Raw genomic sequence first — 26,566 nt, 5'->3', positions numbered from 1 at the left:
ACCCTTTAGTAGCAAGTATCATTTGCCATTTCCCTCCTTTCTGCACTGGCCCTAGGGGTACCTTTATTTTCTGCTACAGGCATATGTAGTATATTCATATATTTTATTTTACCTGGTTTGATTCGGGTGCAATAGGTTTTTCATTTCCGAATACGATTAAAGAAACTATGATGTTGGGGAGCCATTTTTAAAGTATCTAAACTTTTTTTGGCCTAGGGAGTTTTTTTTCCTTAGCCTATTTCAAGTAGCTGGAAAGAAGTTTCATTCTATTTTGTGTCAGAATATTCACCTTTCATTTTCTTTGCTGGTTTGGTAAGTTTTAAAAGGTATATATACTGTTTTTACTTTCATTTATCTATTTTTGTTTCAGGATTGCAGTCATGTACTCAGATTCTTTGGCTTCTAACATAAGGTCACGCTTTACAAATCATAGGTATGCCATTCACACTTTTTTATTGCATCTGTGCAGTTGTTTGTTTATTCACACAAAAAAAAAAATAGAGCACCATATTCATTTTTTCCTATTATTCTAAAGAAATATTCTGGATTATCTACAGGAAAGTCCCCCAGAAGGTTCCGGTGTAAAATATGTGATGAGAGAGCACTAGAGGGGCAGATTCTCTGCAAAGAGTGCCTGAATGCAGCAGCAGGCCCCTTTACCCCTTCCACGGATATTTTGGATTACATCAAGAAGGCCACACAAAATGCCAAGGTAGCCGGATTCATTTGTATATTCAAAAAAGGATCTTATTCATAAGAAATGGTTAAGTCCAGAGAAAAAGGTGTCAAGCACAAGGTAGAATTTTTCATCTTTTGTAAACATTGATGCTTGCTCTTGGTACTCTACTCCTAAAGTGGATGTCATTGTGGTATGGCTGGCTAAACACACCACCTTACCTGTGGACAATGCAGAATCTCTAAGAGAGACTATGAACTTCTACTTAGCTAAAGCCTGTGTGGTATCTGGCACAGGTTTTCATTCTGCTGTGGCCCTAGCCTCTTTTTGGGGGCCCTTAAAATATGGAGAGGGTGAATGAAAACCTGCTAACAATTTAAATGATATGCTTTCATAAATAAGTGTGCTTTCAAATGTTTTTTTGAAGGAGTGGAGATTGGGTGAAAGTCTAAAGGAGAAGGGAAGGGAGTTCAACAGAAAAGGTGTAGCCCTGGAGAAGTCTTGGAGGCGAGCATCAGATGTGGGAGTACGGACAGAGTATAGACGTAGGTCTTTGGCAGTATAGGTAGGTTGGAGCAGCATTATGTAGGGACTTGTAAGCAAGCACCAGAATCTTAAATTGAGCCCTATATCTAACTGGAAGCCAATGTAGGGACTGACAGAGGGGGGATGCATGGGAGGTTCGAGCAGACAGAAAAATTAGCCTCGCTGCCGCATTCATTATAGATTTCAGCGGTGCAGTCTGGGAACACCTAAGACCACTGAGAAGGGGATTGCAGTAGTCAAAGCAAGAAAGAACAATGGCATGGACCAGCACCTTAGCTGCGTCTGGTGTTAAATAAGGGCGGATGCAGGCTATGTTTTTCAGATAGAAGCAGCAGGATTTGGCGATCGACTGGACATGAGAGGTGAAGGAGAGATCGGAGTCAAAGAGAACACCTAGGCAGCGAGCCTGCGAGGTAGTGGTGATGGTGGCGCCGTTGACTTGGAGGGAGGCAGAAAGGGGAGTAGAAACACTTGAGGGAGGAAAGACCAGAAGTTCTGTTTTGGACAGGTTGAGTTTAAGGAAGTGAGCAGCCATCCAGCAGGAAATCGCGGAGAGACAGTCAGAGACACGAGTCAAGATGGGCGGAGAGAGATCAGGAGAGGACAGGTAGATTTGTGTGTCCTATGCATATAAATGATAATGCAAGCCAAAGGAGCTGATGAGTTTACCTATGGATGTAGTATAGACTGAGAACAATAGGGGACCAAGGACAGAACCCTGGGGAACGTCAACAGAGAGTGTTTGGAGAAAAGAGGCAGAGCCAGAGAAAGAAACACTGAAAAAGCGCTGAGAGAGGTAGGAGGAGCACCAGGATAGAGCAGTATCTCGTAGACCGAGATTACTGAGAATGAGAAGAAGCTGTTGATGATCAACTGTGTCAAATGCAGCAGAAAGATCAAGGAGAATTAGGATAGAGTAATGGCCGCGAGTTTTAGCAGCGATTAAATTGTTCGATACTTTGGTCACAGCTGTTTAAACAGAGTGACAAGCACAGAATTCAGACTGAAGCGGGTCAAGCAGAGAGTTGGTTTTGAGGAAGTCTGTCAATCTCGCATACACAACTCTCTCAAGGATCTTGGAGGCAAAGGGCAGTAGCGAAATAGGGCGGTAGTTGGATGGGGAGTTGGGGTCGAGGTTGGACTTTTTCAAAATCGGCGTTATATCTGCGTGCTTGAAGGGTGAAGGAAATGTGCAGGAGGAAATAGAGATTGAAAATTTTAGTGAGAGGAAGAGCAAGAGAGGGAGACAGAGCATGGATGAGATATGAGGGAATAGGATCAAGGGACCAAGTGGTGGGGCGGGAGGACCGGATCAGAGCAGAAACCTCTTCCGTTGTAGTAGGTGCGAATGAGCATAGAACAGTGGAGTGAGTGGGGTTTGGTGATGTATTGGAAGGGAAGGGAGAGAGGTTAGAGATCTCTTCCCTGATTGTAGAATTCTTCTCAGTGAAGAAGGTATTTCAAAGTTTGAGGCGGACAGGGTGGTAGTGGGAGGGGGAGCAACAGGGCCAATGAGAGAATTAAAAGTGTGAAATGGGCATTTGGGTTGGTGGGTGCTTACGAGGGTGTTAAAGTAATTTACTTTTGCAGAGGAAAAAGCGAGAGTGTAGGAGCGCAGCATAAATTTATAGTGAAGGAAGTCCGGTGGAGAGTGAGACTATCTCCAACAGCATTCAGCAGTTCTGGAACATTTTTTCGAGATATCGGGTCAGTTTGGTGTGCCAGGGTTGTAATTGGGAACGCTTGCTGCATTTACATGTAGGCAATGCCATGATGTCAAGTTGAGAGGAGAGAGTGGAGTTGTAGAGTGAGGTTGCAGAGTTAGGGCAAGTGAGATTTGAGATGGGTAAAAGGAGAGTTTGGTGGAGAGATGCTGGAGATCAAGGCAGTGGAGGTTTCTGCGAGATTGGAGAGTTGAGGGTGGTTAAATTTGGGTACGGGGTATGCCGATATCAAAGGTCAGCAGATGGTGGTCAGATAAAGGAAATGGAACATTGGAAAGATTAGAGGTGGTACAGAGATTGGTGAGTATGAGGTCAAGGTTGTTTCCTGCTGTATGAGTTGCTGAAGTAGACCACTGTGTGAGGCCAAAAGAGGAGGTTACAGAGAGCAGATGGGAGGCATCAGGGATAAAAGGCATCAGTTGATTGGGATGTACCCAAGTATGAGGGAAGGAGTGCTAGAGGATAGAAAGTGGGGTAGCCAGGAAAGGGCAGGGAGGATAGGTTGAAAGGTACATTGCGGGAAGAGAAGGTTGCCTACACCATCGCCTTTACAATATTGCTACAGATGGAACGGACTTTAAATCAGAGACTTCAATTAATATGGTTCCTTTTCATAGGGGTATGTTTTTCAGCAATAACTTAGACGAGTGCGTTAAAAGAGCAACAGAAGTGACAACTTCTCTGCCTCAAGATCCAAGGCCAAGGAAACCATTTTGTGTCAAAAGATCTTCTGACTATTTTTCCTTTAAAGACAACAGATCTTACAGGCCTGGATGGTCCTGTGGTTTGTTAAGAAATTTGCAGCATTTTCACCATGTTTTTTGCCACGTTACAGAAGATCCCATTCCTGGAGAAGCAAACAATCTTCAAAGGTGGAATGCCCATCTACCAAAAGTTCTAGATCCTTATGATGGAACAAGCCTGGCAGAGTACGGGCATGTCTGCTTCTATTCCAAAAGACATGGAAGGAATTCCTAAAGGATAAATTGGTTTTAGATATCAAAAGTAAAGGATATCTTTTTGAATTTGACAGGGACACTCCAGGTCACATTTTTTAACAAAACATCAAGAAGCCCAAGGAAATAAAGTGGCCAAAGGTTAATTTCTTCCTTTCATGGAGAAAGTATTATTGCAGAAGGGCTGAGAGAAGAGAGATACAGTGGAACCCCGGAACTCGAACTTAATCCTTAGTGGTCTCACCTCACCCCCCCCCCCCCCCAAGTGTCCCTTAGTGGTCTCTCTTCCTCTCCCCCCCCCCCATGTCCCTTAGTGGTCCCCCCCAGTGTCCCTTAGTGGCCTCTCCTCCCCCCCCAGTGTCCCTTAGTGGTCTCACCTCTCCCCCCCCCTAAGTGTCCCTTAGTGGTCTCACCTCACCCCCCCCTAAGTGTCCCTTAGTGGTCTCTTCTTCCCCCCACCAACCCCAGTGTCCCTTAGTGGCCTCTCCTCCCCCCCAGTGTCCCTTAATGGTCTCTACTTACCCCCCCAAAGTGTCCCTTAGTGGTCTCACCTCACCCCCCCCCCCCAAGTGTCCCTTAGTGGTCTCTCTTCCTCTCCCCTCCCCCCCCATGTCCCTTAGTGGTCCCCCCCAGTGTCCCTTAGTGGCCTCTCCTCCCCCCCAGTGTCCCTTAGGTGTCTTACCTCACCCCCCCCCCCCCCAAGTGTCCCGTAGTGGTCTCTTCTCCCCCCCCCCCCCCGTGTCCCTTAGTGGTCTCTCTTCCTCTCCCCTCCCCCCGCCATTGTCCCTTAGTGTTCTCTCCCACCCCTTCCCTATTGTGCCTCCTTTCTCTTTGTAGCATGGACAGGCAGAGCAGACCGCGGTACAGGAGCTTCTGTTTCCTGTACCCAACTGGACTGACAGGAAGTGCTCACTGAGAGAGCACTTCCTTTCCGTCCGCTGTGCGCTTCCCCCCTGCCGGTTACTCGAAACTTGCGCCCCCCGGGCCGGTGCGACCGAGGCGACTGCCTAAGTCGCCTATAGGATGCTCCGGCCCTGCTATCAGTTGGAAGTCAGAGCAGGTCAATTTGAAAAATTTGATATCAACTTTTTTTTTTTTTTTTTTGCTTGCAGTTGGTTTGTAACATTGGTTGTGTTAATATACCTACATTTGATAATTTGGAGTTTGTGTGTTTATTCTCCCTCCCTTGGCTATTGTTTCAGTATTACCCATTGTTGTGCTGCCATGAATATGGGAAATGCATTCCAATGTACTAAGTACATATTATATAATGCAATATATATATATAGTGCCTTGCATTACTAGGAAAATAACCTGTAAGAGTTATGTGATGCATTTAGTATCCCACCCCTACATCTAATTTCAGACTGGTTGGTAGCTGGAAACAATAGTAACACAAAAACACTTTTTCAGTATGTTCTCCTTTGAAACAGAACTATAAAGTATTGAGCTCAGACATACCTGAATGCATTATGAACATCCAAATCCACCTGGAGGCCGTTTATATATAAGCTTGCATCACCGGGGTTGATTCCAATTGTTTCAGATAAGTGCTTTCAGACAAAAAAAAAGGAAAAAAAATAATTTGCCTGCTGAGAATTATTTTTTAGTTACTAATGCAAGACAAAAAAAATACTAAAAATCATTCTAATTGAACATGAGTAAAACGGTAATTTATAGCAAAAGTAAAGTAAAGAAGAACATAGAGGTTTGAGATGATCACATTGTATATGGCGTGGATTACTATTACATGTTACATCCACCAACTAGCCCACCCTGGTCCCTCTTTCCTCCCTAAATATAGTAAAATCCTACTTGTATTCAAGTTTAAAACTACTGGCTCTGCCCCTAAACTGCCTCTGTCTGCTGACATAATCAGACGTTGTGGTCTGAGCCAATCACAATGTTTTCTCATTGGATTGGCTGAGACTGCCAAGGAGGCAGATCAGGGGCAGAGCCAGCACAGGTCAAACACAGCCCTGGCAAATCAGCATCTCCTCATAGAAATGCATTGAATCAATGTATCTCTATGAGGAAAGTTCAGTGTCTGCATGCAGAGGGTGGAGACACTGACTGGCAGTGCTGCTTACACTGCAGCACTGCCCAAGGAAGCAGTTTTAGCAGCCATCTGAGGAGTGGCCAGTGAAGCCATTACTAGGGTGTAATGTAAACACTGCATTTTCTCTGAAAAAAATGTTCTCGTGTTTACTGCAAAAAGCCTGAAGGGAATGATTAGCACCATGCTAATGTGTCCCTCACAGATACCAATGAAGGAGACTGTATTAGAAACAGGTAACTGGTAGAAAAAGCACACAATATGGAATATAATGTACAGGAAGATGGACACAAACAGTAGGGCTTAAAGTTGAATAGATGTTTGCCAAAGTTGTAATATTGAAAGACAGCCCTGGTTTTAATGGCACGTAACAAAAATAGGCTTTTATATTAATTTAGCAATTTTTTTTTATGTTGAAAAAAGTTTAAATGGCTACATTACTCGCAGAAACCTCCACAGTTTTAACTACAGTGACGCGCCATCCATCTTAAAACTCTCCATTTACCCATATCAAACCTCACCTGCCCCAGCTCTGCAACCTGCCTCTACAACTCCACCCTGTCCTCTCAAATAGATATCATGGCACCTTGTACAATTAATCATTCAAGCGCCCCGATTAAATTATTGGCAAACGGAGCTGACCTGACACCTGCTGAACGCTGCTGGAGAAAATCCCATTCTGCATCTAATTTCCTCCATTATAAATTTATGCTAAGCTTGTACAGGTTAGCTCTTTCCTCTGTAAAAGAAAACAACTTCAATGCCCTCATACCAAAACTCTCCTGAAAATCCAAACACCTCTTTTCCAGTTTTAACTCTCTTCTTCGCCCTGTTTCTGCTTGCCCTACTAACTTGACCACAACAAACTTCACAACTCACTTCACTGAAAAGATTTGTACTATCAGTGAAAATATATCTAATCTCTCTACTTCCCCTACCAATACATCCCTCATCCCCACTGCCTCCGCTGTACTATGCTCACTCACGCCTCAAGTCCTCCCACCCACCACTGGTTCCCTCTCATCTCATTGTCTCCTTCTCCTGCTCTGCCCCTGATTAAAATATAAAATTTCTCCTCTGACATATTTCCTGAACCCTTCAAGCATACAACCGTAACCCTGATTCCATAAGAGCACAACCTTGACCCTAACGCTCCAACCAACTTTCGCCCTATCTCAATACTAACGTTTGCCACCAAGATCCTTGAGAGAGCTGTGTACACGAGATTAACCCACTTCCTTGAATCCAACTCCCTGCTTGACTCGCTTCAGTCTGGATTCCGTGCTCGTCACTCTGTTGAAATGGCTCTGACCAAAGTATCCAATGATTTAATTGATGTATTTTCTAATGGTCACTTCTTTATCCTAGTTCTCCTTGACCTTTTTGCTGATTTCAACACGGTTGTTCATCAACAACTTCTTCTCATCCACTGTAATCTTGGTATATGAGACACTGCTCTCTCCAGGTTAACCTCCTAACTCTCTCAGTGCTCTTTCTGTTTCTTTATCTGGCTCTGCCTCTTTCACAGCTCCTCTCTGTTGGTGTTCCCCAACTATTTTTGGTTTATACTGCCTCCCTTGGTAAACTCATGTCTGTTTCGCGCCAAGTCAATGGCACTACAATCCGCTCTACTTCACAGGCTCGCTGCCCAGGTGTTCTCTTAGACTGGAATCGCTCATTTACCCCTCATGTCCAGTCGATCGCTAAATCCTGACGCTTTGATCTCAAAAACATAGTGCCCCATATTTAACACCATACACGCCTAAGGTGCTGGTCAATGTCACTATCTTCTCTCACCTTGACTACTGCAAGTGGTCTTGCATTTTCACAACTTACCCCATCACAGTCTAGAATGAATGCGACAGCAAGGCTAATCGTCATGTTCTCCTGCATCTCTCACGCTCCCCCCCACCCCCACCCCATGAGTCTCTATATTGGCTTCCAATAAGATACAGGGCTCAGTTTAAAATTCTGGTACTTACACATCTCTACATAACACTGCTCCTACCTATCTTCCCTAATACACAAATATGTCCTGCCCAGGCCCTCACGCTCTGCTGCGTCTATCCTCTGTTCACACTCATCTCTGATGCTCACCTTCAAAACATTTTTAGGGCTGCACTGTTCCTATGGAACTCCCTTCCCTGTTCCGTTTGACCCTTCAGGAAAGCATATCAATTTAACTGTTAATACCTTTCCCTCAATGCACCTCGCTTCCTCTCCTGCAACTGTGCGATGCAAAAAAAAAAAAAAAAGCCCTCATTGAAAACTATTTTAGTAACCTACTTTTCTACAGTACCCTTACCTTTTGTGTAATTTTGTCTCACTCCCTCTAAAATGTAAGCTCATTTGAGCAGGGCTCCAAACCCCCTCTGTTCCGGTTACAAATACGGTCTGTAAGTACACCCAGTGTAAAGCGCTGCAGAATTTGTTGGCGCTTTATAAATATGAATAAGAATAATTACGAATGCCTCTGCATCGCATAACAAAATGCAAGGAAATACAGCAAAAAAGAAATCTATCTTTCTAGACCAGATAGCTACCTTTTTTTTACTATAAAATCAAATAGTAAGTACAACAACACAGATATAAGTCCAGGCAAAAATTCCACATGGACACGTTCTCAAAAAAAAGAGAAGTGGGTTAATGATGCATGATCATTAAAAGCATGAGCATTGTAACAGTAACTTGCCAACCATCTAATGCGAGGCATACGTGGCAAAACAAATTTAACAGATTAATTTTTTTAATAAACCACCAACACAATCCCTTGATTAAATAGGCAGCCTAACAGCTTGTATATTAGTTTGACTAAACCCAATCATCATAATATTTTAACACCTTTGTAGTCCTTCCCGCACTGCATTTTGTATTCCACTTTCATTATCTCAGATGGGAATGATTCGGTTATGCACAGCTGGAACTAACAACCCCTGCTGTTAGTTGAATGGACTATAGGCACTAGATCTCAACTGCCAATTTATTGTCTGGCAAAACTGATGTTTAGAAACTTTTAGTGCTATTCACTTGAGAAAACTGAATATAAAAAAACAACAATAAAACTCATAAGAGCTTTTGTCCATCATGCTTCCTTTTAATTATCTTTCCATTGCAGTTATTTTCACATTTCAAAGATTCCAGCAAACTAAATGCAAGGAATATTGCACTGCTGTGCCATGAAGGAATAGAACACACACATAATGTCAACCAACCAACTGGGGCTTTAAATATCAAAGTTATATTCAAATTATAAGCACATCTCATTAAATCTAGAATTACCAAGGATAATATGTATCAAATGATTTACATGGCACATGGACACTTTTTGTTACAATATCATGTGATCCACTTTAAAACGAATTATTATGGAGACAAAATGTCTATAACAGCAATTGAAAGATTATGTAAACACTATAGATATATAGATATATATATATACACATATATATATATACACATATATATATATATACATACACACACACACACACACACATATACACCTATACATACCCTTCTCCCGCAGTTAACAGAGTATGAGATGCTATGCTCGTTATGAAGGGGAGGGGCGTCACACATCTAGTTTGTTTCAACGCAAGTACCAATTCCAGCCTTCTGTATCAAGCCCCAATTCTTTCACTTTTCTGAATTGAGGTCTGCTCCTAGAAATTATGACCACCCATTTCCCAATCCTGGATCACACATGATCTTTACAATGGATTTCCAATTAAATCAGTTGTCATTGTCAAAAGCCAGGTAGTCAAGAGGATACACGTCATGTTGCTCAGTAATTTACTAAAGTATTTTTTATACTAAAGTTCTGGCCAAATTATAATTATAAATTCATTGTTGGAAATTACCTCAGAGGCGGAGCATCATACAAAGACATGGTGACATTGGACAAGGTGACTCCTCCACATGGAAGCCTGGAATGGACACGCTATATTCGGAACAACCCTAGACCTAATCATAGAACCGGATGCGAACTTACATGGTTGGGGTGTGCGTTGTAGAAATATCTCCACGGGAGGCAGATGGTCAGATCTAGAATCAACACTACATATCAATTGCCGGGTTTCTTTGCTGTACTCAGCCTCTCTCCAACCCACTCCTTATGCATAATCCTACTGAAGATGGACAATATTTCAGCAGTCAGGTACATCAACCATCTAGGAGGCACGAAGTCCAAAGTGCTTGCGAACATGACTCGCAATTTTTTTGGCAATTTTGCCTTATGCACAACATTTCGGTGACAGCGAATATATTGCTGGCCTCTCCAACACCACAGCGGATTGGTACTCCCGCCACCTTAAAGACTTCAGCGACTGGCATCTGGACCCTTTAATATTCCAGAAAATCACAGACCTGTGGGGATAGTTGGGAATAGATCTCTTTGCCTCTCGCTGAATGCTCAAACCCCTAGTTTTTTCAGACCCGAATGCTCTGGCAACAAATGCTTTTTCCCAAGATTGGTCTACGGAAACAAACTATGCTTTTCCCCCATTTGCACCGATTCCTCGTTGCCTGCTTCAACTATGTTGCCAACAAGCCATGTTGGTGCTCGTTACCCGTCTATGGCCGTCACAACTGTGGTTCCCGCATCTGTTGGAAATGGCAGTGGATTTTCCTCGCCTTCTCCCATTTTACGACTCTCTCTTCCAAGACCCAGATGGTCAACCCCACTGAATATCCAGGGCCTTCTACGTCTTATAGTGTGGCTGATTTCAGGGGAGCTTGGTCAATCCCAGTCGTCCGCAGACCCAGATTTGTGAGCAGTGCCTGGGGATACGTCCCCGTGTGGACTGAGGTCTAGGTGGGTGTCGGCAGATCTTGGAGTGGCGTCTGTGGAGTCGAGGTGCTATCTTCCTCTTCCCTCCTCTACATTTAGCATGCTGCATTGGGGCTTTGCTGATCAGTGGTGGCCATGTTTCAGAGGCCGGACTTGCCGCGGTCTGTGGAGGTACGTCTCGCTTCGATTACCTCTTGATGGCAGCACGTAATTGAGACCAAAGGAGTTTAAAGGCTCTCTCAATGCGCTCCTCAAGGTGGGCTCATGTCGCGGATGTCATGCCGGCGGCCATCTTAACTTGTAAGCCACGTGTAGACAGCCAGGAAGGTTTTTGTCGCTGGATGCCCCTGACAGCCCACTTCTCAGCAGTGTTAAGGTGAGTACTCTCTGGGGACCAGGATATCTCCCACTGGTCCAAAGGGGGGTGGGGTAGCGATGTTTGAGCGTTCCTCCGCTAGCCAGAGAACTGGGAGAGCAGTCGTCTCTCCTCAGCTCCCACTCGTTTAGGCCGCAGGCCTCAATTTGGACAGCTCAGCCGTGGGGAACCTTGAGTCGGGTATCCCCAGATGCAGTGATGTTCTCCGGTCAGGATGATTGCTATCTGCAGCCAGTGTTACCAAGTGGTCGGGCAGTAAACCCAGAAACTTGGCACCAGACGCAGGAGCTCTTGGCAGGTACGTCTGGTCCGCTTGGAAGTCGACCTCCACCCCCCTGGAATTTTTTATTTTAAACCAACTCAAAATTTTGCAGGAACGATCATTTCACAGCTTTAAACTAGCATAATAGGAGACTCTGTGTCTTAATAAAATTACCAGATTTTACTATTTCATGAAGTAAAGTCATGATTTTATTAATGACACGGAGGAGAGTATTATCCCTCCCTTCCCAGATGACCTATGACTGGGTAAGTTGGGCTTCACGGTAAGTTTCAATGATTCATGGTGACATGTTTTATCATATATGGGCTGGTCCTTTACAAGTATTTTAAATACTATTATATTACATATTTGACTGATATACATATTACAGTATAATACTATGCATACATCCAGTTACGGCTTGGATATTACCATATTGTTTCTCTCTTACAGCTTAAATATCTAGAGATATCGGTTTGGTTCCGTGCTTATCTTGAAAATTTGTTTTGATATGGACATTATCCTCTTAGTGGAATTCCTTTACTGTTGTACGTGTCCTTGTTCGGGATTGCAAGAAAGAAGAAGTAGTTTGTAGATCACCGCCTATTATGCTAAAGAATGGAATCTGATTGGCTGTTCCTGTTGCTGGGAAGATATACCTCATGTTATGGATTGTTTATTATACTGATTTAATGTTGTTATATTTATTTGCTGCTGAGAGAAAGAAAGAAAGAGTGCAGCATAATACTCGCCTTCATGTCATTAATAAAATCATGACTGCACGTCATGAAATAGTAAAATCTGGTAAGTCTGTCTCAAACCAACAGAATTAGATGTATATCCTTCTTACTTTGTCTATATAAATAGTATCCACATGATGAGCTAGATGGATAGCAGCAGAGGAGTATTTTTATTGGAAAATTAGCCAACTATTTTTAACAACTGAGCAATTGCAGCTAAATTCAATTAAAAACCATAAATTAAAATTTGAGATGACACCGTTAGTTTTCAGTTTTGTACTGTTGTAAAGTTGATGCTATCAACTTGTAAAGAAAAATATACTTGGATTTTTAAAATTTAAAGAGGAAATATACACGCATATTGCTTGAAACATCCATGCCAAAATATTCAGTAAAATTATGTTTTTTGCCCTATTTGCATATAACTGAGGGCTCACCAAGTCACAAATGTAATCCAAGTGTGGGCTCTTTACTCCATGTGCCTAGAGGTAAAACAGCTACACATCACTGATGGAGCCCATCAATTTGGGCAAAGCCCAGCCTCACTGGCTGAGAGCATTACTTGAGCATAACCACTCAGCGAGTACAGCTCTGAACCACTGAATTTAGCTCAGTGATAGAGCTTCCAGCTACAGATATGGAGGCAGAAGGCACTCAGCAGACCCCAGTTAAATTGTAATTTTATTTATTTTTAGCTGCTTGTCTTATTACTGTGGCATCACATATACTGCAGCTGTAGCAGTATATCTGCATACATATACATATACACACACACACACACATATATATATATATATATATATACACATACATACCACACACACACACACACACACACACACACTGATCAGTCACAACATTAAAATCATTGAGAGTGAAGTGAATAACATTGAATCATTACAATAGAACATATAAAGGGGTGAGATAGAACAGTCCGTTCTTGAATTTCACGTGTGGGAAGCAGGAAAAATGGGCCAAATAGTGATGGCTTGACAATTGGGTTAGAGCATCTCCAAAACGTCTTGGTGCAAGGAAGGACAACTAGTGAACTAGCATCGGGTCATGGGTGCCCAAGGCTCATTGTTGCACGTGGGGTGCGATGGCTAGTCAGTCTAGTTTGATCACACAGAGAGCTCAAATTGATTAAAAACTTAATGTTGGCAATGATAGAAAGGTGTCAGAACACATAATACATCGCAGTTTGAAGTGTATGGGGATGTGTAGCAGAAGACCGGTCTGGAGTGCCCATGATAACCCCTATCTGCAGCTGAAAGTGCAAAGAGGATGTGAGCGTTAGAACTAGACCAGGGCCGATCCTAGGGTCACACACGACTAGGTGCAGATTTTTGTTGGGGGGAAACCACCAAGTGGGCGCGGTCATCTTACCAACTCCTCCCCTTTGCAAATGTCCAGACATGCCTGTATTTATGGCAACCACTCCACCTCTCCATGCATAAGCACCACTTTTTGGATATATTTTTTTAAAAATCCGATACACACTCACTGACAGGCACACACTCTCACTGAGAGAAACACTGACATGCGCACACTGGCATGCACACTCTCTCAGTGAGACACACAATCTCACAGTTACTGACAGACAGACACAATCACTGACAGACACACTCTCACTAAGAGAGATACACTGACAGACACACTTTCAATGATTAACACACTCACTCACTTACTAGACATGTGCAGCAGTGAAATTTTCGTTTCATATGAATGATTTCGTACTAAATAAAAATGTAATTAGCCAAACCCGAATTTTGTCCGCAAACCATTCGATTTCGAATGAAATTTGTTAAAAAATTATTTGTTTTCGGACGAAAACAGCACTGCACATGCAAAAAATAAAAGCAAGGAGGGAGCTGGCATAAATAAATGCTTGTAATAAATAAATAACTATTCCTCCCCCCCCCCCCCGCATTAAAACCTATGGGGGTCACTATTCCCATTTTAATAAAACAGAGGTAAAATCCTCCCGCATGCTCCTACTCGAGGCATGCCATCTAAACTGTCATTTAACACTAAATATAAATCAGTATGGGGGACTCTGACCCCCATATTGATAAAAAGGAGGTTAAATCCTCCCGCATGCCCCTACTCGTTGCATGCCGAGAGTAGGGGCATGTTGCCTTAACAAATTTAACAGTACTAGTGACTGGGCAGCTACTAGTGCAATAAGGGGGGACCTGGCACATGTTAAATCCTGCCACATGCCCCTACCTGTGCAAGGTTCCCCTGTGTAGTAGGGGCATGTTGCCTAAACAGCGAGCCTAAACATGTCACCTAAAGCAACCAATCATAGTGTTATGAGTCAAATTACACAGCATGGGAAAATTCCAAAGAACTCGGATTGGTAAGATTTCAAGCCAATCAATCAGTGTGCTGTGACAGGTAAAAAATAGAGAGACTTACCTGTCGGTCTCTTCATTTACCTGTCAGAGAGCTCTGAGCTTAATTGCAGGACGTGGGAATGCTTTATAAGCCTTTCCCGGCCCTGCGGAGCTCAGTCTGTTCCGTACCCTCCATGGGTGAAGATTGATTATTTTTTTACCGTCAGGATTTTTTTTTTTCCTGCATGTTTTTTTTTTTTTTTTTGTGTGCTCGGGTTTATTTTATTTTATTTTCAAAGTTCGACGGGTATTAAGGCTTTTTATTTGGCCTTTTTTGGTGCTAAAAAAAGAAAGTTTTTAGAAAAAACATGACATTAAATGGTAAGTATGAAATTTTATTTTACAGGGTTAGTTTATTGTACCCCCTCACTATTATTAGGGTGAGGTGGTAGGTAGGGTATTTTTATTGGGCGGGGGAGTGACTAGAGGCTTGGGGACCCCTAGTCACTTTATTATTTGTGGTCCCCACCCTGCACTTATGGGTGGGGACCTGGGGGGCATTAGGTCCCCCCATTATTTATTTATTGTTCCCACCCGCCGCTCATGGGTGAGGACCAGGGGGGACATTAGGTCCCCACCATGGGGGAATGGGGAAAAAACACATTCGTATGAAAACAAATGCACGTCTATCACTTAGTAACAGACACACACACTGACACTCACTGACTAAACGATACACTTTTGCTGCATTCCCCAATACCTGCAGTGATTGGGAAGGATAATGGTCTTGTTTTCAGGTGGATTGCTCTGCATATATACTCTTGGACAGCGCACATCAGCTGTAAAGCTTGAGGATGGCCAACAGACACACACACTCACAGACAGAGAGACACACAGCGACAGAAACACACGCACTCACTGTCAGACACATATATTGACAGACACACACTCACTGACTCAAAGACACACTTTTGTTGCAATCCCCAATGCCTGCAGTAAATTGGAAAGGTAATGGGCTTGTTTTTAGTGGGATTGCTGCGCATATATACTCTTGGACAGTACACATCAGATAATTTAGCTTGATAATTGCTGAGAGAAAGATTATTTTAAAATGGTTGAGTAGCTTCCCACTATTACTGACAAACACACACACTGACCAGCAGACGCATTCAATGATACATATACTCACTGACAGACTCACACAAACACTGACAGACTCTTCCACAAATTAATTTTGCTTTTTGAGGCCCATCGGCCTCATACCACTCCCTGGGGTCCACTGTGGGACTATTATGTTGCATTTTTATTCTCACTCCTCCTGTGCGCTGTTTAGTATGCTGGGGCCGGAAATACGTCATATTCCGGCTCCTGGCATCAAAGAGGGCGTACGAGGGAGGAATGATGACCTGCAAGATCACCTATCCCTCAATGATGTCAGCTGCCTGCCTCCTCTTCTCCCGCCCCAGCGCCCATATATCAGCAGAATAGGCACCTGTCGTCCAGGTGAGCAGGTGCCTTCTCAGCCTTACTCCTTTGGGTGCCTGGGAGTGGTGCACCCCATGCACCCGCTACCTGGATCGGCACCGAACTGGACCATGGAGCAAGGGAAGAAGGTTGCCTGGTCTGATGAATCAAGTTTTTTTTTTAGATCAGGTCGATGCGGGTGTGTGTGCATCGTTTGCCAGGCTCTGGACAATGTTTTGCTGGGAAATTTTGGTTCCTGGCATTCATGTGGATGTTACTTTGATACATACCACCTACCACCTAGCTACTACCTAGAGATTGTTGCATATAATATATATATATACTAATCAATATAATAATAATAATAATAATAATACACACTAATCAAAATTATAAACGCAACACTTGTTTTTGCCCCCATTTTTCATGACCTGAACTCAAAGATCTTTTTTAATGTACACAAAAGGCCTATTTCTCTCATAAATTGTTCACAAATCTGTCTAAATCTGTATTAGTGAGTCTTTGGAGACGGCTTATGGTAGAGAAATTAACATTTCATTCACGTGCAACAGCTCTGGTGGACATTCCTACAGTCAGCATGCCAATTGCACGCTCCCTCAAAACTTGCGACATCTGAGGCATTGTGCTGTGTGATAAAACTGCCCATTTTAGAGTGACCTTTTATTAAGGCCAGCCTAAGGCACACCATTGCAATAATCATGCTGTCTAATCAGCATCCTGATGTGCCACACCTGTGAGGTGGATGGATTATCTTGGCTCACTAACACAGATTTAGACAGATTTGTGAACAATATTTGAGAGAAATAGGCCTTTTGAGTACATAGAAAAAGTCTTAGATCTTTGAGTTCAGCTCATGAAAAATGGGGGCAAAAACAAAAGTGTTGCGTTTATAATTTTGTTCAGTGTGTGTGTGTGTGTGTATATATACACACATACATATATACACACACCTACACATATATAATAGATAGACAGATAGATATTCAGAATTCCAATGAGTAGTGCACTCACAGTTTAAAAAATAAAATAAAAAACCCTGCTTTTTACATGTATGTAACATGTATACACACACATAATAGATAGATATATATTCAGAATTCCAATGAGTAGTGCACTCACAGTTTAAAAAATAAAATAAAAAAAAACTGCTTTTTACATGTATGTTTCATTTGTTTTTTTTTAGTAAAACGTTCCTGACATATACACCCTTCTTCCCCTGTAGGGGGAGCCAGTCTATTTGTTATTTGATCCTGATCTATATCTCATATTTGGGCGTTCTAAATTTACAGGTGTGTTCGCTATTTTCTACATTATATTCCACCCTGATCTAGGATATGTGGCCCTTATTAGAGAAGCTTAATTTTGTTTATGCATATGCCATGGTAAAGCTTACATATTGAGATGTGAACTGGAAGATTCTTTTTAGCCTTATGTACAGTAATCTTGAAATGCTGCCAAAAGAGGTTTGTTACATGGTGCAAATCTTGTTAATGTAACATTTTTAGACTTTGTGTCTATATGCCTGATTTACTTTCCTGTTGCCACATTATGATTCTCTGTACCTCGGTATAACATTGTATCATGTTATGCATTATTAGATCATTTGCCTGTCAGACAATTGTGTACAGATTTATTTTTTTCTCACATATTCTTACACAAGGTGATGGCTTATGACGTGGTTTGGAAATAGTATGTTTTATTAGATACACAGTGTTGTTTTTTAAAACATTTAATTTTTTTTTATTGTTTTACTATTTTCCTCAAATCACGGTTTATGACTATCTCGAGGCTACACGGTCTCTTTATTATGTAGCCTCTTCCTCGTGGTGTCTCTTTTTGAATTTCCCGGTCTATTTAAACAGCAGTTAAAAGTCCAAGAGAGAACTAAATGGTTCACAGATCAATAAAGGATTGGCTTATACACAGGGACGTTTTAGCCGCGAGGCAAACAAGGCATTTGCCTTGGGCGGCATTTTCCAGGGGGCGGCAAAAAACGCCACCCCCAAATGCCCAGGGCAAATGCCTTGCGGCTAACCGACATGCCGGCCGGGCATGCAGGCTGCTGTGCGCTGGCGGGCGGCTGGCGAGGGAGCACTTCCTCTGAGCTGTCTGTTCAGCTCCCTCGCGCGCTGCTAAGTGAGGCTGGGAGCCGGAATATGAGGGAGCTGAGCAGAGTGCTCAGAGGAAGTGCTCCCTCGCCAGCCGCCCGCCAGCGCACAGCAGCCCAGCAGATAGCCCGCCAGTGCCGCCCGCCCAGCAGCCACTGGACCACCAGGGAGAAAGAGACCCCCCCCCCCAGCATTCCCAAAGGTAAGGAGGCGGGGGGGGGGGGGGGGTTAAAAAAAAAAAAATATATATATATATGTTAATGTTAGTGTGTGTCTGACTGTGTGTGTGTGTCTGACTGTGTCTGCCTAGGGCAGCACAAAACCAGGATACACCACTGCTTATACATTTAAGAAGTCCAGGAATATAGTTTGAGCTATAATATATATAAGTATATATAAAAAAATATATATATCCATCCATCCTGGGAATGTTCTGCAATGCCAATTTGTAGAGCTGGCATTTATAAAATATTTTATTTCTATACTTTATTTTCATTTTCTTTCTGCTACACATTTTGCTATTTCTCAAAATACTCACATGGTTTGCTATGACTTTATGGATTTGCAGTAAACAGTAAATTTTTGGAAACCATGCAATTTTTCGGAAATGATTGCATGACACAGAGAACCTCTACAATGCATATTGATTGTATTTATTTATTTTAAAACCCGCAGAGTATAAATCAATTAGGTTCTGCAAATTTCATTGTAGAATCAATCTTTAAAGTTACACAGTTGTAATTAAGGATATGAGCACAAACCTTTTGGTTTTCCTCTATCTCCTTTCTCATTTCCTGGTTTAATGCAACCCTGGTCAGTGATCTGTAAAATGAAGGCAGTGAAATCAGATGTCGGCTTGTTTAAAAAAAAAAAAAAAAAGAAAGAAACTAAAATGTTATCAAAACTTTTCAGTTAGAAAGTGCATTCAGATCTGCTAACAAAGATGATGAATTATGAAAGATAGACAGAACTGGTGGTAATAGATTAATCTACTGATCCTTATTTAAACAATAAATGGTCTTCCCAAAATAAGAAGTTTTTACTCTCAAACCTCAATAAGTATGCAACAATACTTCCATTCTTAGCTTCACAACTTTCATACAATGAATAAATTATAGAAAGAACTCCTGGGCTTGAAGTTTGGCAATCATTAGGGGGATTCATTGAACAAAAAGAGAATTTAAAATTATTAGAAAATAATTACAATTAAAAAATGACATGGGAACATTATAAATAACAGAAGATATTTATTTTGCTTAATAATTATCCATTAGATTTGAACAGACATTAATCGAGGCATCAATCTTACTTTGTCAAAAATTATTTTGTTTGGAAAAGTAATTTTTATTTAGAATGTGTTTTACCTGGGAAGATACTAATATATATATTATTCACTTGAAGGACCACTATAGGCACCCAGACCACTTCAGCTCAATGAAATGGTCTGTGTGCCAGGTCCCCCAGGTTTAACGCTGCTGATTACATTGAGGGTTAATTCAGCCTCAGTCACTAGAGGCCGCTTCCGCAATCCTCAATGTGAAAATCGCATTAAGGACACACTGACGTCCTTCGGAAAGCATTGAGTAATGCTTTCCTATGGGTGGTTTGAATGTGCGCAAAGTTCTGGCCGCCCATGCGCATTCGGAGCTGACGTCGGCAGGGGGAGGAGAGGTCACCAGTGCTGAGGGAGCCCGGCGCTGGATTAAGGTAAGTGGCTGAAGGGGCTTTAACCCCTTCAGCCCAGCAGGAGCAGGGGTTGGGGGGTGGAGGGGTGGGGACACAAATAATAACCCTATGGTGTGAGGTAAACAAGTTTGTTTTCCTGGCACTATAGTGCTCCTTTAACTCTGGGAGATATTGTTACCAACATGATCAGTGTTATCAGCCTCAGCATGAATACAAGTCATATTTCAGTTGAACAGTGAAAATATGTATGTGGATACATTGGTGCATTCTGTATGTGTGGTTAGTGGATATGATGTGAGGAGTACCCTGGCTCCATTTCCCAGTAATGAGGCATGTGTTGTGCATGGCTTCCTCAGGGGAAGTAGAGCTGGGAATGATCTCATGTCACATCTTCTCAGCATACATAGTTACTGGATTGAGAAGGGCACATATACGTGTTGGAACGTTGCCCTTTCATTTTGAAGGCTGGACACACTATAATTTATTGCTGATTACCTTTATTTTTATGGTTGCTTATTACCGTGGATCCAGGTGAACAAGGACCCTACCTTCCAGCACCAGCACCAAAATTTTGAATTTTCTTTGGAGTGCCTGCCACACACTTATACGAAGTGTCTAATCAGGAGCATATGTAAAGGGCTAGGAAATCTCAAGAGGTCTACCACACTCCAAGTTTCACGGGCCTGGTTAGGCAGCCTTTTCCCTATTAAGCGCTTCCAAGAAATTCAGTTAGGATTGGGGGGGGGGGGGGGGGGGGAGGAGAGGGTGTAAAGGAAAGGGAGGTCTTATTGCATAGGAATAAAGATGTTAAAGGGAAAAAAATTTAAGTGAGCGTGGGGAGGAGAGGGGACAAGGGCTATGGCTGATTACAACTGGAAATGGTAAAAAGGGTTGAGGATCTGGATGTGTGTGACATTTTGTTCATGTGTATGTGTCTGACTGTGTTTAGCTCTCTATGTGAATATATGTCTGACAGGTGTGTAGCTATCTATATGTACATGTGTCTGACAATGAAGTTTGTGTATCTGGGAGTTTGTTTTTTAGGGGGGTTGGGAAATGAGCCGAGCTGATGTTAGGGCTTTGTAAGGGGCCCTAAGATTTCTCATGGCGACCCTGCAAATTTCACCTACTAATCTGGAGACCAATCTGGTAAATACTTTTTTCTTTTGCATGTGTTGGTTATGATGTAACAGGGACCTGCACCCTTTATGTGTAATAGGCAACACATCGTCGAAAGGCAGACCATATCCAAATGCTCGCTTAACTTTTGTCACTAACTTCTTAAAATCTACCAACATTCCTGACCATTACATAGCATACTTCCAATGCAAGTGTCGACAGTAAGCAGAGAATAAAAACAATAAAAAAAGAAGAAATAAAACCTTAAAACTGACTTTTGCCCTTTTGTCCTAATGGGACCAGAGAGACAAAAAAAAGGAATGTCAGATTCTAGCATACACAGTTATGCTCTTCAGTGTAAAAGACTTAGCAATACACTTCAGGTCTCCGCGGCACTTAAGTGGTTGAGTGCAAATGGTCTCCGATGGCATTTGTTACATTTTCCCATTCTATAAGGAGCTTAACTATAGAAAGTCAGAGAGCAGATGGTCAGAGAAAGCAAACAATATAAAATTCTATAGAAAAATATCACTTTTCTTTCAGTCACAAGAATCTTCTTAGCAATGTCACTCAAGTAGTAGAATATACAAATATACTTTAATGCAAATAATAGATGTCAGGTACGGCTTTTAGCAAGTTAAAAGAGTTAAAGTTCTCTTTTGGGATATGTCAAAATAATTTAGATTAATCCGAAATAAATAGGTTTACTTTCAAAGCTACACAATGTAGATTTAGTGTATTTGAAAGAATATTGGTCTTCTCTTAGAAAGGTAGCACACCCTTCATCAATGGATAATCAAAAATTAAAGAGAGAGAATCTATAATGGTGGGCCACGTACTATGAGAAAATAATGCCATTGAAGGATTCTGGAGAGAATATTTATAAACTCTGAAATGGCATTATTTTCACCTATACAGAAGAAGAAGCCATATTCACGCACTCCCCAGGAAAAGCTTGCCTTTATATGTTTTAGTTAACTACTCCTGCTGGAACACTGAAATAAAAGCAGAGGAAGTCTAGGGCAATGCAGCTACAATAAGTCCAAGATGGTCTTTGCTACAAGAGTTAGAAGACTGTCCTTTCTGCTTTGTTTAGCTCCCTGCAGATTCTGGAATTTCCTGCAATTGTGTGAATGAGCTTTTCAAGTCTCTCAGCAGGGATTGCCATTGTTGTTCTGTTTAGTTCATTGAGTAAGGTGCATTAACAGCCTTGTCGGTAAGATAGGAAATCTACACACAGCCAGCTATACATTTTTGCCAGATTTGGAGACATCTGCAGTTACAGAAGTCATTCAAAAGTTATTGTCCCCAAGGATCGCTTTAAGTCCTCCCTTTTATTTGTAACATTTAAATATATAACTTTATCTGGATAGTGCCACCTACATGTAAGCTCCCCAACATTTTACATATAACTTAGCTGAAGGTACCTATAAATATAAAACACTTTTAGAGTTGCTAGTGCAGAGATTAAAGCTGTAGTTTGACCATGTTACTAATGGAATTTTTTCGTTACATTACTGCTGCTACAGAGACACTTTTCACTATATTATTCATGCAGCATCATTTAACAATAGTTAAGGACTGTATTGATATTTCTTCTGTTATATGTTGTATGTCTTTAGCCTGAATACAGTCTGAATTTCCATGTTTTTATGCACCTCATGTCTCAGCTACAGCGGAAGCTCAGGAACAGCATCAAAAGAAAGTGTAAGTAGTCCTTTTCCTGGCACTATAGGGTCCTTAGGTCCCCCCCCCCACCCTCGGGTTCCCATTCCCGCTTTCTCCAGCGCCGGGCTCTCTTGGCGCTGGGGTACTCTCCTCCCTCTGCAGACGTCAGCGCCGAATGTGCATGTGCGGCAAGAGCCGCGCGCGCATTCAAACAGTCCATAGGAATGCATTTCTCAATGCTTTCCTAGGATGTCCAGCGTCTTCTCACTGCGATTTTCAAAGTGAGAAGTGCCTCTAGCAGCTGTCAGTGAGACAGCCACTAGAGGCTGGATTAACCCTAGTGTAAACAGCAGTTTCTCTGAAACAGGGCTAACACTAGATGAACCTGGCACCCAGACCACTTCATTGAGCTGAAGTGGTCTGCATGTCTATAGTGGTCCTTTAAGCTTAACAAAGCAGTTTTTATGTATAGATGATGCCCCTGCAGTCTCTCTGCTCAATTCTCTGCCATTTAGAAGTTAAATCACTTTGTCTATATAGCCTTGGCCACACCACCTTATATGTGACTTACACAGCCTTTCTAAACACTTGTAAAGAGTCATCTAATGTTTACACTTCCTTTATTGCAAATTCTACACACACACACTCTGCATTATATACACACACACTGCATTACACACACACACACAACACACACACACTCTGCATTATATACACACACACTGCATTACACACACTACACAAACACACTGCATTATATACACGCACACTGCATTACACACACACACACACTACACAAACACACTCTGCATTATATACACGCACACTGCATTACACTCACACACACACTACACAAACACACTCTGCTTTATATACACACACACTGCATTATATATACACACAATGGATTCACTTTAGCCACACTACATTCACTTTACACACTACACAAACACACACTCTGCATTCACTATACACACACTACACAAACACACACTCTGCATTCATTATACACACTACACAAACACACACTCTGCATTCACTATACACACTACACAAACACACACTCTGCATTCACTATACACACTACACAAACACACACTCTGCATTCACTATACACACACTACACAAACACACACTCTGCATTCATTATACACACTACACAAACACACACTCTGCATTCACTATACACACTACACAAACACACACTCTGCATTCACTATACACACTACACAAACACATTCTGCATTCACTATACACACTACACAAACACACACTCTGCATTCACTATACACACTACACAAACACACACACTGCATTCACTATACACACTACACAAACACACACTCTGCATTCACTATACACACTACACAAACACACACTGCATTCACTATACACACTACACAAACACACTCTGCATTTACTATACACACTACACAAACACACACTCTCTGCATTCACTATACACACTACACAAACACACACACTCTGCATTCACTATACACACTACACAAACACACTCTGCATTCACTATACACACTACACAAACACACACTCTGCATTCACTATACACACTACACAAACACACTCTGCATTCACTATACACACTACACAAACACACACTGCATTCACTATACACACTACACAAACACACTCTGCATTTACTATACACACTACACAAACACACACACTCTGCATTCACTATACACACTACACAAACACACTCTGCATTTACTATACACACTACACAAACACACACACTCTGCATTCACTATACACACTACACAAACACACACTCTGCATTCACTATACACACTACACACACTCTGCATTCACTATACACACTACACAAACACACACACACACTGCATTCACTATACACACTACACAAACACACACACACACACACACACACACACTGCATTCACTATACACACACACACACACTGCATTCACTATACACACACACTGCATTCACTATACACACACACTGCATTCACCATACACACACACACACTGCATTCACCATACACACACACACACTGCATTCACCATACACACAACACACACTGCATTCACCATACACACTACACACACACACACACTGCATTCACCATACACACTACACACACACACACTGCATTCACCATACACACTACACAAATACCCACTGCATTCACTGTACACACTACACAAACACTCACTGCATTTACTATACACACTACACAGACACTCACTGCATTCACTATACACACTACACAAACACTCACTATATATACACACTCACTGCATTCACTATATATACACACTATACTCACTAAATATACACACTACACAAACACTCACTGCATTCACTATACACACTACACAAACACACTCACTGCATTCACTATATATAAACGCTACACAAACACTCACTGCATTCACTATATATACACACTACACAAACACTCACTGCATTCACTATATATATATATATATATATATATATATATATATATATATATATACACGCTACACAAACACTCACTGCATTCACTATACACACTACACAAACACACACAGCTCCCCTGTCTAAACACACTTCATCCACTACATGTGGCATGTATATTTTGTGCATTTACCTTTAGAATTAACACAAATAGTATATATAATAGTGACAGTAAGCTCTAAATACCTGTGTGGTATCCCCTAAACCAACACCACTAATACACATAGACTACAAACACAATAGGTGGAGCAAATTATATACTTTCCTCTCTTCTCAATTGGTCCAGCAATGCTGCAAAGACAGAGAGGTATACAACAGGGCTGGGGGAGGGGGGGGGGGCAAAAAGAGAGAGGGAGGGGAGGGAGTAAAAAGAAAGGGGGGTAAAAAGAGAGAGGGGGTAATGGGAGGGGGTAAGAAGAGAGGGAGGGGGTAAAAAGAGAGGGAGGGGGAGTAAGAAGAGAGAGAGGGGGTAAGAAGAGAGGAGGGGGAGTAAGAAGAGAGGGGGAGTAAGAAGAGAGGGGGAGTAAGCAGAGAGGGGGAGTAAGAAGAGAGGGGGAGTAAGCAGAGAGGGGGAGTAAGCAGAGAGGGGGAGTAAGCAGAGAGGGGGAGTAAGAAGAGAGGGGGAGTAAGAAGGGGGTAAGAAGAGGGGGAGGGGGGAGTAAGAAGGGAGTAAGAAGAGGGGGAGGGGGGAGTAAGAAGAGGGGGAGGGGGGAGTAAGAAGAGGGGGAGGGGGGTAAGAAGAGGGGGAGGGGGTAAGAAGAGGGGTAGGGGGGAGTAAGAGGAGGGCAATTGCCCCCTCCCCTGTCCGCAGGCACCGTGCGGTCAGCCGGCAGGGGAGGGAGGAAGAGAGGACCCGGGAGCTCAGCCTGCAGCTCCTCTGGGGCCTTCTTGCGCGAGCACAGATCGTTGCCGCGGTTACCACGGCAACGTTACTGTCCTGGCGAAAGTAAACTCTAGCCCTGGAGCTACGGGCTAGAGTTCACTCTCAACACTGTGACCACCAGGGATTCCTGGTGGTTGAAGTGGTGAGAGTTAACTCTAGCCCCATAAACACACTACCCCCACACACCATACACATTCACACACTGCCCCCCATACACCATACACATTTACACACATGGCCTCACACACACACACATACACTGCCCACCCATACACACACAGCCCCCCATACTAACATTGCCACACACATACACAGCCCCCTCATACACACATTGCCCCACACACCCTACACATTCACACACTACACCCCCTCACACACACTGCACCCCTTACACATTGCACCACTGCTCCTATACCCTACAACAGCCTCATATCCCAGCAGACCCCAGGTAAGTTGTCAAACTGTTCTTAAACGGTTTGACTACTTACTCTGGGAGGGGGGCCCGGCCCGGCCCTCCTGGCACCATAACGACTACACAGAGCAGTAGTGGTTATTGTGCATGGATTATTTCTTTAAATAATCTCCAAGTGCCCCAGTAGCCAGCAAGCCAGCCCATAGGCCAGCCAGCCAGCCCACAGGCCGGCCAGCCAGCCAGCCCACAGGCC

General features: G+C 42.6%; 1 protein-coding gene across 1 annotated transcript in view; it reads right to left on the bottom strand.

Moving 5' to 3' along the window:
• Positions 1 to 26,566, bottom strand: part of UGGT2 (UDP-glucose glycoprotein glucosyltransferase 2) — a 250,653-nt gene that overhangs the window by 171,553 nt on the left and 52,534 nt on the right. Inside the window, exons 10-11 of the mRNA XM_063425741.1 lie at positions 18,819 to 18,879; positions 5,364 to 5,455 (exon numbers count right to left, since the gene is read on the bottom strand). Of these exons, the coding sequence (XP_063281811.1) occupies positions 5,364 to 5,455; positions 18,819 to 18,879 (153 nt within the window). The remainder of the gene's footprint in view (positions 1 to 5,363; positions 5,456 to 18,818; positions 18,880 to 26,566) is intronic.

The sequence above is a fragment of the Pelobates fuscus genome, chromosome 1 (genome assembly GCF_036172605.1).
Source record: "Pelobates fuscus isolate aPelFus1 chromosome 1, aPelFus1.pri, whole genome shotgun sequence".
NCBI lineage: Eukaryota > Metazoa > Chordata > Amphibia > Anura > Pelobatidae > Pelobates > Pelobates fuscus.
The sequence above is the reverse complement of the archived record's forward strand: the minus strand, read 5'-3'. Positions and strand labels throughout refer to the sequence as shown.